At 32.2% G+C, this 19,136-nt stretch overlaps 1 protein-coding gene across 2 annotated transcripts in view; it reads left to right on the top strand.

The window, feature by feature from the left end:
* The window catches only part of LOC106456928 (zwei Ig domain protein zig-8-like), a 101,392-nt gene extending 83,052 nt beyond the window's left edge, over window positions 1-18,340 (top strand). For both annotated transcript variants that reach the window (XM_022382885.1, XM_022382880.1), the window contains exons 4-5: window positions 15,190-15,486; window positions 16,980-18,340. In XM_022382885.1, coding sequence (XP_022238593.1) covers window positions 15,190-15,486; window positions 16,980-17,104 — 422 coding nt within the window. In that variant the 3' untranslated portion in view covers window positions 17,105-18,340. The remainder of the gene's footprint in view (window positions 1-15,189; window positions 15,487-16,979) is intronic.
* The last annotated feature ends 796 nt before the right edge of the window (window positions 18,341-19,136 follow it).

Here is a 19,136-nt window from a genome sequence, read left to right as displayed (position 1 = left end):
AGCGGTATGTCTGCGGACTTACAACACTAGAAATCGAGTTTCGATACCCGTGGTGGGCAGAGCACAGATAGCCCATTGTGCAGCTTTGTGCTTAACTTCAAACAAACAAACATTAGCTAAAGAAACCTACAAATGTAGAATTCTCTATCCGATTTTCTACTTTACTATAGTCCTAAGAAGCCAAATAAATATTTAATCACATTTAGGGATCCTAAATCGGATATTTCTTATAACTTGAAATCAATTTAGTTGGACTTAGTTTGATTTTGATTACTAGACAATGCAACAGTGATACAATAAAATCTAGTTTTAAATATTTACCTTCTTTACGAATTGAATTAAACTAACTGTTTGAAAACTAATTTGCTTTTCTTAAACATTATATCTAGTCCAGTTATCTAAGTACCATTTCTGGATTTTATAGAATTTACAATTGCTTTTAATACTTATAAGAATTTTTCAGTGGTACGGTGAAAGCACGATTACTATTCTCTACCATCAACAACTTAAGAATATAGTTGTGAAGCCTATCACTTAAGCTAGAAGTATCATATATATAGAAAAAAAAGAACCGGCTTATTTCTGATTTTTATTTGATATCATTATATAAAGCTTATTCTTTTGGTGACATCCGGAGATCATCTGTAAAAGTTTCTATCTTATCTGACCAGAAAATTCTTGGATTTCAATTGTTATTCGTTGAACATATTCAAACTTGGACAGTCCAATAGCACTTTGGACAGTCCAATAGCACTGAAGAAGTCTTGCGGTTAATAGTTTCCCTCTCTTTAGAAAGGTTAGTTTGAAAACAAGTCTAGAACATAGGCGCGAGTGTTGAAATATACATAATATTGAACAATGGTTTATCCACTTCATGCAAAATAGGGCTATTCTTTATTTCAGGGCAAACTGTATTTTCTTTAAAATATTATAAATTAATGATAACTTCCGATCAGATAAAGCAATGTACCTAGAGCGAAAGGAAAACTCAGCATGGCCATCAGTACAGCTAATTAAAATACGTTTATGATTAAAATATGTATATATTTAAATATATTAAAACGAATTGTTTCATCAAGTGGGTACCCTTGCTGTTAACGATATTCTCGGTCAAAAACCCCATAACATATCACAAGATTCGGCCAGCTTAGCAGATTTTAGACTAGTCCTAAATACAAATTTTAAGCTACCAATGTAAAACCAATCTTTATAATACAAGTTTGTAATAAAAACAAGTTAAAATTGTTTGATATTTATTATGCAATAGCTTGCATATAGATACATAGAACTGAACACATGAAACTTTCACTTTAATGTGCAAAGTGTAAATTTCTGAAAGTTGCCTTGTGAACAAAAACACTTAATTGCCTGAAAATGCGTTTTGCTTAGATAGATTCATTTCAAAATTCATCTATCGTTTTAAACTCCTCATGTTGAGATATTGTATATACAAACAGGGCATTTTACACCATGAGATACAAAACAATGCTTGAAATATAATACTATTGGAAATATTCAGTAAAATAAATGTTTTCAATGGAAACTTTGTCAGGTACAAATATATATATATATTATAAAAAATATTAACAATATTAATAGTCGTCCTTTTTGTAGAAACTGTATTTAAATCATTTGTCGTAAGACACTCTAGAGATGTGAAAAATGATGGCTGGGTGTTTTTTAAAGTCGGAAGGATCTTTTACAGTTTCCTAGATTTTTCAAACAAATGTACGTTTCTCAATCTTAAATGCTAAATTGAAACATTGTTTTTCTATATTATATTATGTTCAAACTGCACAAGCTGATACAAGCTGAGGTACCCGTCTTTTGTCGGGGTTATGAACTTTAAAAAAAAGGTGTGGGTGGATGCTATGACAAATAAAACACAAATCCTAACTATCACACAATTTATTTACAACATAACATATTATTACAGTATTCATTATTACCTCACCAAAAGTTTTGTATAAGCCTTAAGAACTCAATATGTATACCCAAAATATTGTATACATTGTGCGATGGTCAGGGTGACTTTGTAGGAAGAGGTAGCGGATAAAGTGGTGGCGATAGGGGTGCTTTCTTTTATCCGCTTTCAACACCCACCTCTTAATGGCCTTTCACAGTGTTTCACGTGATTAATTAATAGACGATCATTGGTCGCAGAAGTATCTTCAAAGGTCGAAGGTGAAAGGTCACTGGTAAAAGTAGGATGTTGGTATAACTCAAAAACGGTTCATTATTTCAGTCTTATGATAGCTTTTGTCGTAGAAACTTCACCTGAGTTTATGTATAATAGGAGTGGCCATTTTATCGATTGCATTCCTCCGTACAGAGTACTATTACACTCTCTGAGATATATAAGACGTTTGTGTGCCCCCACACACTGTGTGTATGTTGTGTTAGAGAAAACTTAAATTAATGTTAACTTACGTCAAAGATAATTAATGCTCAATAACAGCAATAATGAGGGTGTAGAGGTTTAAACTCTCATTAACATGCCTCTTGTTCCAAACTATCATCCCCAAAAAGTTTGTTTGAGATTGTCCCAGCGACCTAGTAGTAGTTAGATAACGGACAGACACACCGATTTTTGTGCTTTATATATATAGACTAGGGCTAATATTGTAAGCTACGTAGCTTGGTAACTTGTTTTGGGTAATTAGTATGATATTACCACACTTAAAGATTGATAAAAATTATATTACATTAATGTTTACTGGTCTAATACGATACATTATGATACTGTCTTTTTATGTCGTGAGTAATCATGGATATTTGTCATTTCTCTTAATAAATTAGCATTAAAATTGAACAGTTAGAAGTACGAAGTTTGTACTTTGAAAACCTATAGGACTGTTAAGCTGTAACTAAAGAAACATTAAAAACAAACAGATGCCTTGTTTATTTGTTTGTTGGCACAAGGGTACACAATAGGCTCTATGTGATCTGTCCACCCTGAGTATGGAAACCAGAATTTAGCGTTATAAGCTCTCAAACTTACCGCTGAGTCACCAGTTGGTAAACAGGTGTAAAACCCTTCAGTTACAACAGTACAATTGTTAATTCGTTTAATGCTAATCGAGACTTGTATCTTTGAATAGTACGGAATTTTTCATAAAATACCATGGCATTGTAATTTTTACGTTGCTCAATAAATTAAGTAAAATATTTAATTCAGACAACTTTAATATATCGCTTATAAATTATAATGGCTTAAAATTTGGGACATTTGAAGTGTGAACTATAATTTCGATATTTCTAGCATAAAAAATAAAATGTTAGCAAGTGAGAAAGAATGTTAAACCTAGTATTAAGTTATTATCAAATTCGAAGAGAAAACTATTGATAATGTAATCGTATAATCATTGACTATCTTTTCTGTAGGATGTTGTATTTATTATAATTTCCTGAAAGTAATTATAAGCAATTAGGTTTATGTAAGAGCACTTTAGAACAGCCAAACTGTTATAAATGATATAACCCAATTTGGTTATCATTCAGTGACGTTATTTTTATAACAGATGTTACACATACATCATTTACTTTGCTCCTTTCAAGTTGATAAAATTACAGCACTATCAACAAATGAGTTTAATACATTTGGATGATTATTAAGGATGATTATTAAAGAATTTAACTAATCTACCATTAAAACATTCACAAACATTTCTGTAAGTTAGTTATTTCAGAGTTCATTGTATTATATGTGCATTGTATTGTAGAAAAAACCTTCATAAACCTTTAGTGTAACGATTTTTTGAAACATAATATAATACACCCATTTTTTCTCTAATAATTAAATATTTTTTCCAAGGTTCAAATGCAAAAACACGTTAAACTTTACAAAAAATTCTTTCTTGAGCTGTTTCGAAAATGTTAAGAAAAACTTTACAAATATTGTCAGGGAAAATGTAAAAATTACAGGCGCAAATATCTAATATGATCTGGAAAGAATGTATGTGAATTCAATTCAAAAAATAAAAGTAGTAATGGTTAGTTAGGCAGACGTTTTACAAGTTCTTTTTTGTGAGAATGATCGTCCATTTTGACCACATGTACTCCAGTAGGACAGCGGTAAGTCTATAGATTTACAAAGCTAAAATAAAGAGTTCGATTCCCCTCGGTGGACACAGCAGATAGCCAGATTTGACTTTGCTATGCAACAACACCCACACACACTCTAAGTTTGACTTCATATTTGATAATGTTTCATATTTTTGTTTAGTGATTTCTTAAACTTTGCTTATTATTCCTGTATAGCAGTGTAAAACTCTTACAAGCTGTTTTATATAACAATTAATCCTGAATTAAATGTTCAGAGATTATGGTATATCCTGTCTTAGAAATAGGTCATGGTAGTCATAACTTCATTCGTCGAATAATTGGAAATACGTCCTGCAGGTACAGGGACTTCGTCTTTTCCTCAAACTTGACTCTTACGGACCACGTAATTCAGTAAATTCCGAACTCTAACGACTATGGACTTTCAATTTTCCCAGGTGGTATCTGTCACTATATTGAATAATATACAATAATGAAAGAAAATGAGATTTCTAGATATGAAGATTTATTATCTTTTTCGTTCTTTAAACGTCACTCGTTTGAGCTACAAAAATATTAAATTATATGTTTTGGTTTCTTATAATGATTATTATTTGCCACAACAACATTTTTCAGTATTGAAAATATTAAGATATTGGCAAAGGCTGAGAAAACGTCAGTAGAGATTTCTACAATTAATAACTTTATGATTTATACATTTCAGTGTCGTTCAAGTATTTATTTCTAGAATCACATGAAAGTTAAAAATTATATAAGGTACTTATGTGAAAATAGTTATCGGTTTGTTCATAAGAAACAATGAGAAAAATCGATACCTTGCAGCAGTTCCCACAAGGACATCTCCATTGAATTCTAGAGGGAGTTGTCCGTTTGTATGCATCACATCGTAACTATTACGGCTCATCTTTCACAGAGAAAGGAAAGGCCACTTTCCTACATGTACGGTTCTGCGAGATCCTAACATATCAACATAGGATTTTCTATGTATCTTGATCCATCCATGTAGATATAAATACATATTCTGTTTGTAAGCTATAAACTAGTGAGCTAAACACATATCAACATAGGATTGTCTATATATTTTGATCCATTCATATATATGTGTACATACCGTTATCTATGTGTATAAACAAATATATATATATATATACATATATACTGTTGTTGTTTTTTCACTTCTAAAAAACTTAAATTAAAGAAATAATTAGAAGGTGAACTAAATTATAAGTAAACCAAAATTACGCCAAAATCAGTATAATAATACATTAAAGTTGTATAAAATTTACGAATATAAATGTCACAGAAAACGTTGAGGATACGTCGTCTCTCCAGAACTCTTTCAAAATCACTCAGTGAGAAATTAGACCTGTAATACTGAAGAGCAATAAAATATATACGGAAATAGAATAAAATGAAACTATTTACAGACAAAAAATGTTCACTGAACATAAAAATATGGGTAAAGTTGTCCTCACAAAACTTTAAAGGGTAATTTTCTTGTAAAAAAAAGCTACTTTTTTCTAATAACTCTCCTCAGTGAGAGGGAGGTAATACAAGGGCGTAAAATACTATAAATTTGAATATACTTATTAATTTTTGTTGTAGAGTGCAAAGTATTAACACTGAAAAGGTCTACTTCAGATAGCGTTTGGAGAGTAAATATTGATAAATATCGAACTGTACCGAAGAGAAATATAGTTCTTATTTTCTTATTCTGTACTTTTTTATTTCTTATTTTATAGCCCCCCCCCCCCAGTGCGACAGCGGTATGTATGCGGGTTTCGATACCCGTGGTTTGCAGAGCACATATAGCCCTTTGTGTAGCTTTGTGCTTAATAACAAACAACAACAACAACATCAATAATAACTTATTTTATATCGAGAAGTAACTATCTGTCCCACAACTGGTCGCAGACAGTGACAGGTAATAGAATATAGGACGTTGTGGGTTCAAGCACCTCTACTCCATATGTGCATATGTACAGTCTTGGCTAAAATATTTGAATATTTTGTAACAAATAAGTTCATTATTATTAAGCTGGAATACAAATGCACTTAGCACTGTCCAACTGAGAAATGCATGTTATATTAAACATCTACATATGTAATTTGTATAATGAGACAGGTTCTATGAGCATCATGAAAGATTTATTAGAGTAGAAGATGTAGGAAGATGTGTAATTCAGCATTCCATATATCGCAACAAGTCCTCACCAAAACATATATAATGACAAAATATAACATCAAATTATTATAGATAAGGTCTGTAACCTTATATCAGATCTTATCAGTACTTGGTTGGTCCTTCTCGTACTGTAATAACCTCCGCAAGGCGACATGGCATGCTGTCGATGATGTCGGTTATTGATGTAATCCACCGTGATTTCATCCCAATTGTCACTAGAAGGCGCTGTAACTAAGCACCAGAAGCTTGATTATGGTCGTGGTTAGCGATTTTCTACCTCAATTCTGTCCAACAGTTCTCAATGGGATTGGAATCTGGAGACTTTGATAGCCATGGCAATTATGTAACGTCCTCCTGGTCGAGATACTCCTGTACAATACGCATACTGTGGGCAGTAGTTTTAACATCCTGGAACACAAAGTTATTGCCAAATCTTGCCTTGACATATGTTAGAAATATCGTCTCCATGTGATGCATTGACGTTTCTCTGGAAGATATGAAGAGCAGTTTTTCCACCATGATGTATAGTTGCTCAACCTCCTGTGTTTTCCCTATGGGAAAGACAGTCTTCTCTCATCTTTCTTTCCAGACAAGCGACGAACACAAATCCTACCATCAGCTTTCAAGCTGGAAGAAGACTCATCTGAAAAGATGGCATGTCGCCATTTTCCTAACTGTAAATTGGCATGCCGTTTTGCCTAAGTAACGCGGCGATGGTGATAAATTCTGGTTAATAGCGGTTTGTAACTAGCCCTTCTTGCAAATTAATCTTATTTGGTCAGTCTCCTATTCACTGTTCTTCTGGATAGCCTGGAATGAATGTGTTCATGCCATTTCTGTTGTAAGGTGTTGCAAGACTTATTTCAACCTAGAAGTGCTAACATGTGCGGGTTTTCTTGGGCCACTCCCATTACTCCCACACCTAATTTCAAGGTACTGGATATGTAGATCCCAGATATGGAATTTGGATTTATAGATCACTACCAGGCCCTATTCAGGCGCGTTTGTTTGTTATTGCTTAGTCGATGACTTTAATTCTTGCTCTTCTGATGGCCAGGACACATCTTACCTTTACTTTGCCAGCCTGTTTTTCTGTCTGTCTACTCGGTTTTCTCTCTCAGAGAGGCCCAAGTTAACAGTCACGTAGCCTAACACATATCTACTTATCTATGTACTTTTTGTCGATTATCGACTGATAAGCAGAACACACATCACATAAGATTTGTATATGTATACTGATTAAACCATGTAGTAAGTACTTTATATTTGTTATAAACTGGTAAGCAGAATATACATTCAATCACAATATAGGATTTAAACTTTTAATAGATAAAATACGATTGAAGTGGTACCAGTAAAGTAACTTTTATTTATATTTTTTAATTTATAATTCATTAATAATTTTAAATTTATAATTTATATTTATATGTAACTTACAATGTGTAAATGTGTTTTCAGCAACGCAAATCCCAGAGAAATTTAATGTATCTGTTATAACAAAATGTGTTTAAAAAATTGTCAACCTGTTTTTGTCCATTGATTTCGGCCACAGAAGTATTAGTAAATAAATTCAATGGCATTGTGCATTTACAAAAATATTCACAGCTGACCTTGAATGATAAGTTCTAAAACAGTAACTGTAATCTTTATTTCACAGTGTTTACGGCAAGTTGAACAATGTAAACCATTAGTATACCATCAGTAAATACTATAACACATTGTAAGAAAAAATATTTCAAAAGTTCATGAAGTTTCATCAAATAGCAATGATGGCTTATGTTTGAGGATGTTTATATTGGAGGTGAAAACAGAGTAGGTGATTTTTTATGTCAGTTTACATAAAATGGTTTTTGACGCTTAAAATACAATTTAACTGGATATGAAGATAAATTACTGTTACCCATTTGTAACACTTAATTGCAATTTATTTATTAAACTGGATCTGTGGAAGATAGTAAATAAAGAGTTTTTCTAGAATAAAATCTTATGGATATATTTTATTACTACATCTGAAAAATCTAAGGACAAGGACTTCTCGATTTTCCAATTTAAAGGTTGTCATAGCTAACTCAAGATGTCGTCTTCTCCATCTTAACTTTATATATTGTATCATTCATCATGTAGTTACAATTTATAGTAGAAAAATGTTAGCATTACAGTGACAGTTACTTTAACTTAGGCGAAGGTAAAAGATGACTGTCATTAAAAGCATAAAATAGTCTATCATTTCACAGAACAAACAAAAATGGGGTGGTATTTTATTTCCAACGACTGTGAGTAATCTTTGTCATGTTATCCAACAGAAACAATAGAGAAATGTTATTTCATATACGCCATGTTAATGATAATATATTACAAATCTGTAATTTGTCATAAAAAAGAAGACAATCAACATTATACTATTTGGAATGATCCCTTGTGGTGGAATATGGAATTGACATTTGTAGGAATGTTATGCATATGGTGACAATATTTTGTAACAAGCTACTATTATTGCTCCATGGAGTACTTCGTCTCCCGAAAATTTGAATGTATAAAACGTGTCTGGAAACAGTGAGAAATGGTAGATAATACGCAACATTAATTGTATCTAGAATAAACAAAAAACTTGCGCAGAATTTTTTTCTGATTTCGATACCAATTAAGAATCTGAAAGAGAAAAGAAGCTATCATAGCATATGTTACGTTGCTACATTCGTTCTGCTCACTAACTGACTTTCTTTTTTTTTCCAAGAACAACATTCAAGATCTACATCATGCGCTTCCATAACATAATATATGACAAAATAATGTTTAGGGACGACAAGGGACCTACTGGTCCATCTCGGCTGTCCCATCCTCTAAACTAAACTAAAACCATTAAATAAATAAATACATTAAAAAAACCTCAAAGCCAGCCCTTATCATTCATATGGTTATCAAGCTTTCTCTTAAACTCACTTAAATTTAACTGCCTCTACAATATCCAAAGCCAACCTATTCCGGAGGCCAACTATCCTGTTATAAAAGTAAAAATATCTTAGCTGAAGATGACTCCTACCTTGCCAAAATATATATTTGTGTTCCCTATTCCTATTATTCTCGCCGTTAAGTATGTAAAAAAGATGATACATCAACACTATCAATTCCCTTTACAATCTTAAGCACTTCAAGCAGAGCTCCTCAAACTCAAGACAAAAACTTTCAGAGATCTTAATCTCCCCTCATATCTAGTAACCCTCCTCTGAACCCTTTCCAACAACCCAATATCGTTTCTATGGAAATAAACCCTGGAACACAAAACTCCATATGTGGTCTAATCAGTGACCTATACAATGAAATTATAACCTCTTTAGACTTTTATTCAATATTTGTGTAGATACAATCTAAAATTCTATTTGCCCTACCACTAGTAACAGCACAGTGTTTGGATGGATTAAGAGACTGATCAACCATTATAACAAGATCCCTTTCTTTCACGAAACTATTAAGGTTATTCAAATTATACTTATAATTCAAATTATGATAACACACATGCAGTATATTGTATTTATTAAAATTAAAACCCATCTGCAATTCATTTGTCCAAGTCAGTAAATGATCGAAATCCTTTTGTAAAACAGCAGCATCCTCTTTACAGCTAGCAACACCCAATACCATATCCTCAGCAAATTTAAGTAAGTTTTTGACAATTCTTCATCTATGTCATTGATACAACTCAAAAAAGAGCAAAGGCCCTAATACTTTGACATTAATCCGCTTTGAAACCTCTGCTTTCTTCCATCCAGCCACTCTTCTATCCAATTAGCTAATTTATCCCCCCTCATCTATAGAAATAAACTTTTGACAATCCTTGTATGCGACAGCTTTTAAAATGCTCCCTGAAAATCCAGATATACCAAACCTACACCCTTACCCATCTACATAAGCAGTAACCTTTTCAAATAACGTCAAACAATTTGTAAGGCAAGATTTTCCCTTAGTGAGACCATATTAACTATCCAATAAAATTCTAAACTTTGTTAAATGACTTCGCAAATCATCTTTTATCAGACTTTCCAAACTTATCTCACAACTGATGTAAGACTAGCAGGCCTGTAATTACTGGGACAATTTTTATTACCTCCCTTGAAAAGAGGAGTGACATTAGCTAACTTCCAATCTTTTGGCACCTGCCCACTATACAAGTCCACTATATTATATTTTCTGACCACTGGAAATTGTCCTTCAAATTTTAAATTTAATGTCTCTGTTTTAATTGTCACTAACATTAGTACTTTATCTACTACTTGAAACTTTTTTTCATTATGAACCTTCTTAACGACGAGTGTTGTTTTTATTTTGAATAAAAATCAGACAAATTTTCATTTCTCAATATCAGTATATTTCATAATCTATGTTACGTTCCAGTTAATTATAATAACGATTAGAATGGTTTGAAATTTTCTACATGAGCTTGGTTAAGTATCTTGGTCCTTTCACGTTTCTTCCAAACAACAACTCAAAATAGTGACTCCCATGAAAGATCGAAAGAGATCCCAAAATATAAATAAAACATGTGAGTAGTCAATACTTCTTACGACCACAAGAAAGCTTTTAGGTGCTTACCTTTCGTATGCTTCTATAATTCAAGCATTAAGAAAAATAGAAATTGGATACTAAAATTGGAATAAATTTATTGGGGAAGAAACTGATATGTGTGAACATAGTGATAAATGTATTTGCCACAATAATATACTCAACCGTAAGTTAGAAATAACATCTAGATGCCATACAGTTTAGTAACATGTGATTAAAATATTCCTATTATCATTTTCCGATGGAGATAAGGGATCCACCAGGTCAACAGCCTCTGATTATAAAGATTCACCAACTACGTGTAGAAACGCGCTCACTATAGTTTTGCTGATTATAAAGATTAACCAACTACGTGTAGAAACGCGCTCACTATAGTTTTGCTCTTTTGCTAATTGTGAGTTATGACATATTTTGCAACGTCCGTGAAGGAGCCTCATCAATAAAACGTTCTTGTTAACTTTTTTCTGAGTTTTATTTATTCCCAAACGATATCACAGTAGTTGCCTAGGCGTTCAATAAGTAAAGATTCTCAACACTCATCTGGAATAACTACTTGATTAATTCATTTTTACTCAAAGTTTTATTTTTAGCTTTTTATTTTCATGGTAAAGAATGAAGCTGAGAAAAAAATAGCCTTTCTCCTTTTTCTTTATCCGTAGACAACTTATTTACACGGTCAAAGTATCTTTTTCAAGATTCATTTTTGTTTATTAACCTCCTCATTTCCCAACTGAGTCACTTTGCACTGCAATGTTTTAGAACTCTCGGCATTTTACTCTTTCCTCTTGTGTAGCCTTAAGCCTAGTTTGACTTTACAAATATTGTGAACTGTATCTTGCATTATGTCATTTTCTAATAAAAAAAAATTAAACAGTTAGTTTATTTATTGCACCAACAACAGCGTTATAAAAGTATTTGGTTTCAAGATAAACCTTACATAGGGTCACTTGAGTTTTTGTGTTTGTTTTGAAATTCACTATATTAGCATGTTTTCTAAACAATGACTCACATGACACAAATACAAACTTAACTAAAGTCAATGCACTCCCATTGTTTCGTAATAAATTTAGTTCTTGGAGCCACCACTTGCCGAAAGGAGTTGGATTTCTTCTTATAAAATATTGTGACGTGACGTAACTATGTGCATAGAATATTTTATTGCACTATCAGGCTTATAGCATGAGTTTTTATTAAATCTCTTACCGTCAAATCGGTGCCTATTTTCAGATTTATTCTGCATATTTCCCTGTCCCTAGTTAGGTTTTCGAAATATGTCCTACCACTAAGTACTAGATAGCTAATTTAGTAGTTTTGTTAATACTCCCAATCACGCTTTAGTTCATTAGGCACCAAACAGACAAGTTATTTTAGATTTGTTAGCTTTAATATGTTCTCTACGACATTTTCAGGTTTCGTAATATTTATATTATAAATATCCTTGAGGCATATTACCTATTGTATATAATTTTTTCATACCCTTTCGGCGTGATTCGGAACATAACACTATAAGCCTCTTGCTTTTAGCTTTTAGACATACCGAATATTAGATTTTATCCTATCGTAACAATTGGTTTCTTTTCTTATCAACATTATTAAATGTTGTTAATGCCTTACATGGTGAAAAGAGGGGGAAATAATCAAAGTCAGTTTTAGGTTGGTCACAGATTGACCTTAGCACAAGAACTCTGACTTATGTTCATCTCCAAACTTTGGAACAATGATCTAGGACTATAAATCTAACACATTATAGTCCAGTAATAGCGCTTGTGATTAACTGCTTTTCCATTACCTTGTGCTTTTGTAACTTTAAGTGTCTTCATTTCAAAAGCCATCTGTTTCTATTTCTCTTCGATGTATAGATTTTCAGTTTACAAATCAATCTTCATTTTTTTTTTAGCTTTTGCTCCTTAGCCTCGTTTCTTTCTTTAGTTTTCATCTATTTATTCTCAGGTCATCACAATTTTACTCTCAACTCTAAAACCTTACAGGTTCTATTTCCTCTACCAAGTCAGTCTTGTGGATATTTCATCTCGCATACTTATATTTGTAATATTTCTGAGTTCTCCGTATATTTACCTTCACTGAACTCTAGTCGATCCAGTTATTTTAAACCCTTTATCCTTACAGACCTTTTCGCAATTTGACTCTGTTAATTCCTTTTTATAACCTGTTACGATTCCACACTATTGTACTCTTTAAATTGACACTAATAATTCCAACTAATGATACAATTATCCTTAAGTCACTGTTCTCTAACCTACCAGTATGTTCCTTCACATTTCTTCTGATGCTGATGTACATTCAGTTAGCGGCTCTATACTTGATATCTTATTTAATAGGTTTTCAGAATATTCCACAGTCACCTCCCGAAATGTCGTGAAGAGATCTGAAAGTACATGTGTCATCCCAGGCGAGTAATGCACTTCATTTTTTTCGGTCTGCAATTGGTAAGATGTAATAAAAGACTTCAGAAGTTGCAAGTTTCGTGTATTTTACCACCATCTCACAGCGAGGAAAATTTCGATGAAAACTGATGTGACTTGTATAGGACAGTTGAAAATACTGTTATTTGGAATAAACGTAGTCTTAGGCAGAGTGATGACTTTAGATGTTTTATATTTCAACTGAAGAACTCCGATGAAAGTTCCACAAATGGCAATTCGAAACAGTGGTTATGATATTTCTCTACGTGATCTCCGTGTTTTACTACCGCAAAAAGTGTCCTCCGTAAAACGTCTATACTATATAAGTTTAAGTTCAACAAGGGCATACTTTTAGCCAAAGTGTTTTCGTAAAAAAAAGCACAAAACCACATTGGTGAATATATAGTTTGTTTGTTTGTTTGTAATTAAGCACAAAGCAATACAATCGGCAAACTGTGCTCTATCCACCACGGGTATCGAAACCCGAATTTTAGCGTTGTAAGTCCGCAGACATACCGCTGTGCCACTGGGGGTATTGAATATAGGGAATAATGGGAACCAATAGCTATACCACCAACCTGATTATATAAGTTACCGTTAGATATTGAATCGTTATACACAAACATACCACTAATGTTCTGTTAAACCGACCGTGACTTATATTATCAAGATGATGGCATAGCTTTGAGATCCAGTTTAGTTATTATATTAACTAATGTGTTTTTTTTATGAAAACCACTGGCTAGAATCATGCCCTATTGACTACATATTGCAGAAATTATAAGAATGAAAGATTTAGAGTTATAATATACTTTTATACAGAAATGAAATTGTTCAGTAAGTAGCTAGAAGATAAGCTTCAAATATTAAACTAACAGATACCAAACTACGTCTAAATTTTCTGCTTGCAGCCCTTCTTAAAATCATATTTTTAACCAGATACACTAGATGTTTTTAATTATAAATTCCACAAGTATGCCCGTTAGAAGGAGTTAAAATAACAGAATGCGAACTATAACAATTTCTAATGATCACACTAATTATAAAAAGATTAACTAACAAAAACCAATAAATTAAGAAGTAAAACATTTATTAAGATAAATAAACAAATATATTAAATTAAACTGACAACAAAAATACGTTTTTTTTTTCAAAATGTATTTACATTTCACAATTTATAATAACTGTTTGTTTGTTATGGATTTCGCGCAAAGCTACACGAGGGCTATCTGCGCTAATGGTCCTTAATTTAGCAGTGTAAGACTAGAGGGAAGGCAGCTAGTAATCACCACCCACCGCCAACTCTTGGGCTACTCTTTTATCAACGAATAGTGGGATTGACTGTCACATTATAACGCCCCCACGGCTGAAAGGGCGAGCATGTTTGGTGGGATGGGGATTCGAACTCGCGACCCTCAGATTGCGAGTCGAGCGCCCTAACCACCTAGCCATTCAGGGCTTATAATAACTCATGGCATTTCTAATTGCAAAATAAAAAAAAATATTCTGAGCTTTTCAAGTCAATAAAAGTAGCTCACTAGTCCTGTCAGATTCTTTAATGTATAGCCAGTGGAGTGAAAAATAAGACTTAATGCATCTTAAAATCAGTAGGTTAGTTGATTATGGAATCTATCTTGCTAGTTGTGTCATCCTTTGAAACCCCGACGACTTCTTCAGATATATTCTAGTTTCGAAGGACGGCGTGCCTTTACACAAACACACATCTCTATATCTTATTAGCAGCAGCATGACTGAAAATATCTACTTTAGATCAGTATGATTTATGAACTTTATGGGTTTTGAAAATAGCAAAGGTGCAAAACAATAAAATAACATCGAATATATATATATATATATTATTCTTGCACTATACAAATTCTTACGGTGTCTAACGTATAATATCATGCCATTTATGTATGATTTCATCATGCAGTTACATATGCTAACTCATTATGTTTTCAGTGGCAGAAGCTACTATCAGTGGTGGTCCGAAAATCATAGTGGAGAAGGGCAGCTCAATCGAGCTAACTTGTGTGATCAGCAATAGCTCAGATCCTCCAAAATTCGTCTTCTGGTACCACAATAATCGGATGATCAATTACGACTCTACAAGAGGAGACATTTCTGTTGAAAAGGCAGCAGCTAAGACAGTCATTAGTAAACTGTATATCAGAGATATTGGAGAAGCGGAAAGCGGCAATTATACTTGTGGACCCTCAAATGCTGGACCCACAAGTGTCTCCGTTGTCATATCAAATGGTAAGTGTATGGTTTATCTTAATTCCCTATATAGATTTCAAATACAAAATAATATTTTATTTTATAAATAATATTTTATATTAGGCCGCTCAAAAGTGTATCATTTCTTCATAGATACTTATCTGATGATAGTAATTATGTTTGTTATGGCAAGATTAATTTTATACACATAGAGATGGAAAAATGTAAGTAGTTGGTTTTCTAGACCTCGTTAGAACTATATTTAAGTTCTACATGTTGTAAAATACACTACGCTAGGTGAGCGGGAAGAGAACTGAACTTAGCAGCATATCTGACCACAAGTCTTGAAATACATATAAAATAACCTTTATATTTTAGCATTTCGACAAGACCACTGAAACTTCCTTCATTATATGCCTATAAATTGGAAATACAGTTTTGGTCAACAGGTAGTTGTCGTCCATTCCAGTTTACTCATCATTAATATTCTGCCTGAACGGATGATTATTTTCCTTTATATTTTCCAAAGACATTTTAGTCGATATTTGCCAAATGTTACAGATCTACTTTAAATAATCGTTAGTCGCGATTTGACTGAGGTATGCTAGAAAATCAAAAAAACGGGTATTTAAGTTAATGAATGAAATGAACTCGTAACGTGACTATTGAAACAATTTTTATCTGCAACAATTTTGTCCACAAATTGATACTCATAGAATTGGTATTACAAGAAGAGATATGCCATTTTCTCTCCGTTTTCGCCAATAAAGTTTAAGCTTTTCTGAAATTTGCCATTGAATAATGCCATTTTTCCTACAAATGCGTTTCAAATATTAATATATAAAAGGGCGCTCGAAAGTTATTTGGTAGCAGCAATGGAGTTTTTTCCGAATCTAAACATTCTAATAATAGTCATAACAGATCTTTAACACCTATATAATCATTCAGCGTGTTCTGCTCCTATAATTTCAGCTAACTTCTTGATCAAACGCAATAAAATAACAGCAGTTTCTTCTCTTTTTTTATTTGTTTATTTTTGCGAATGACATGAAGGTAGATAAATAAATGAAGTTATGTTTTTTTAAACTGTGTTTTTTAAAAAGCATGAATGTACAAGCAAGTACTATACACATCAAATATTCTGAAACAACCAACTCTTTATCAACAATTCTTAGTAAAGGTGTATTGTGGAGTCTGCCCTGTAATAGTTTAGGGATTTCCCATCACCATCAATTTCCAACTTTTAATTTATAAAAAAATACATTAATGGTAATACACTCAATTTGTACAAAACGCTCATTAATAATAAATATATACAATGTACCCCTTCATAAGCCTCTTTTTCTATTGATTATAGGTAATACGTCCTGATAACAAACTGCCAGTTAGGAAGAAACTAAGTAACGTAATCGTATATGTTTTTAGAAGAGTTGGAATGTTAAACGGGGTAAAAACTGTTTTTCGGTTTTTGAAATGTCTTTGTTTTTCCTTTTCCTGGGTTTTCTACATTTTTTCTTGTGTTTTACTTTTAGGAGAAAACCCAGCAGCAATGCAACATGATGGGAATAGTGCACCGTTAAATGGAGTCCAAACAAGAGCATCTTTGTTGTGGAATTTACTTTTATCTCTTTCACTGATCAACTACGTGACCAGATGATCGACGAGAACCTTCAGCATTCTAAATTTTATCATATGCTGCTCAACCAGCCCGATCATTGAAATGTGTGTTTACTTCATACCAACCTAAATTCAACTGCTTTGTGTGTTGGCAGATTTATAAGTTTCCAGACATTCTAATCAGAACGTAGATTTGCCAAGCACTTTTGTCTTTTGATACTTCATCCGAAAAAAATATATACACTTATGATATTATAAAGAAAACACAAACATGCCTTCAAATAAATAGACAGTTACTTCTTTCTTACTTTACAGAATTAAAGACAGTTCCTTTTCACAGTTTTAAAGAATTCAGTATATGCTTTCTTGTCAAAGCACCTTGTTGCTAAAACAAAACTGTATATACAATTGCATTCGCGTATATTTCTCCTTATACAGTTATATGTGGTTGCACGTAATATGTTTGAGTATCATATATTGATATTTAGGGAAGTTGTTTTAATTTTTTTTATAATTCGTTTAGAAAATTTAATTAAATATTATATTATCTCTTTCTTAAGTGTTTAAGATTTATCCATAAACAACTACAAATTATCCAAAGTGATATTAAAAACTCCTGACTGGATTTCAACTTTCAGTTGTTTCCTCTGTACCTGCATTACATTACATTAAATTATAAAAACTGTATTGGTAATTATGTATATACATTTATATATACATAAAGAGACTCACTCAGAGAAACCGATGACATGATCTACAATGTTACACGTAAAATACGGTATTTTGAACCCGGTGAAGCAGAATAAAATAGACGTGGGTTTTATCGTAGAACTCTTATTTCTTGTGCTTTTCTGGTGTTGTTTGAAAGCATTCGTCACGGATTACTTGTTTAGATATTTTATAAAGTACACGTATATTTATCTAATCTTTACCTCACTTAAGTGTTATTTTGGAGTTGGCATCATATTCAAATTTTCTTCTCAATCAAATAACTTAGGGAAAACCCTTTGTGAAATGATATTTCGATATAAATTCAAAACAAATACTATATGTGTAGAGATAAGGCAAAGCTGTAGAAGACTTTTGCAACCCAGCTATATATGCTAATAAGATTCAATTGTTAGGATCCTCCAAAACTTCGAACTCCATTCAATAAAAACCTTTTTTTTCTGATTGGACATTAATTAAAATGCATTTCTCTGCTGAAGTTTCAGCAAAAAGTGAAACTATTTCTTCTGTCTTCTATTTTTTTCTTTGAGTTCTTCTACATATAAAAAAAATCGCTTTTAATTATAACATACTTTTGAAGAAAATACAACGATAACCTAATTTTAGTAAATTTAGCAAGGTTTTTTGAGCAAGAAATTGTCTTTCAAGTAGTGAAGTACAAGAAAAAGCTTTTTCACAAACATTCAAGACCAATATATGGTATTGTTCTAATTTATCTTATCTGGTTTACAATGGTGAAAAGAAAGCTTTTTCTAATTATCAAGAAACAGCTATTCATAACGTACCCTAGTCAAATGAAATTTATAAAAATAATATTGTGAACCAAAGTAAAACTCTTAAGAGGTTTCAAATGCTCATTGTTGATTCATTATTGTAACTGTAAAAGACAGATAGCGTGAGTTGGAAAATGTAACAAAATATCATTTAGAATATTATTCTAATACCATATTTTGAAAGTTTGTGTAATATTGTTCTTCTAGATCGGGCTCTCAACAAATATTGCATATTATTTAAATACACATATCTTTTTATTTATAAGTAATGGGTTAATAGAGGATGTAATTGAAAATGTCCCTCATTAGACTGGGTTCCACAATTTTCGGATGGTTTTTTGATTGGTTCTCCAATAAATTTGGAGACAAAATAGAATATGTAAAATGCTTAATAAAGCAAACGTAAATTAATAAATATATTATATAATTTTGTAAATGAAGCTCAGTGCCAGTTCTTTACAAAATCATCCAATCCTTAGACTCTCAATTGAAACTTTTTAAGGTTCTTACACTACTGATGACACACACACACACACACATATATATATATATGTGTGTGTGTGTGTGTGT

This window comes from Limulus polyphemus, unplaced genomic scaffold (genome assembly GCF_000517525.1).
Source record: "Limulus polyphemus unplaced genomic scaffold, Limulus_polyphemus-2.1.2 Scaffold13, whole genome shotgun sequence".
Classification (NCBI taxonomy): domain Eukaryota; kingdom Metazoa; phylum Arthropoda; class Merostomata; order Xiphosura; family Limulidae; genus Limulus; species Limulus polyphemus.
The sequence above is the reverse complement of the archived record's forward strand: the minus strand, read 5'-3'. Positions and strand labels throughout refer to the sequence as shown.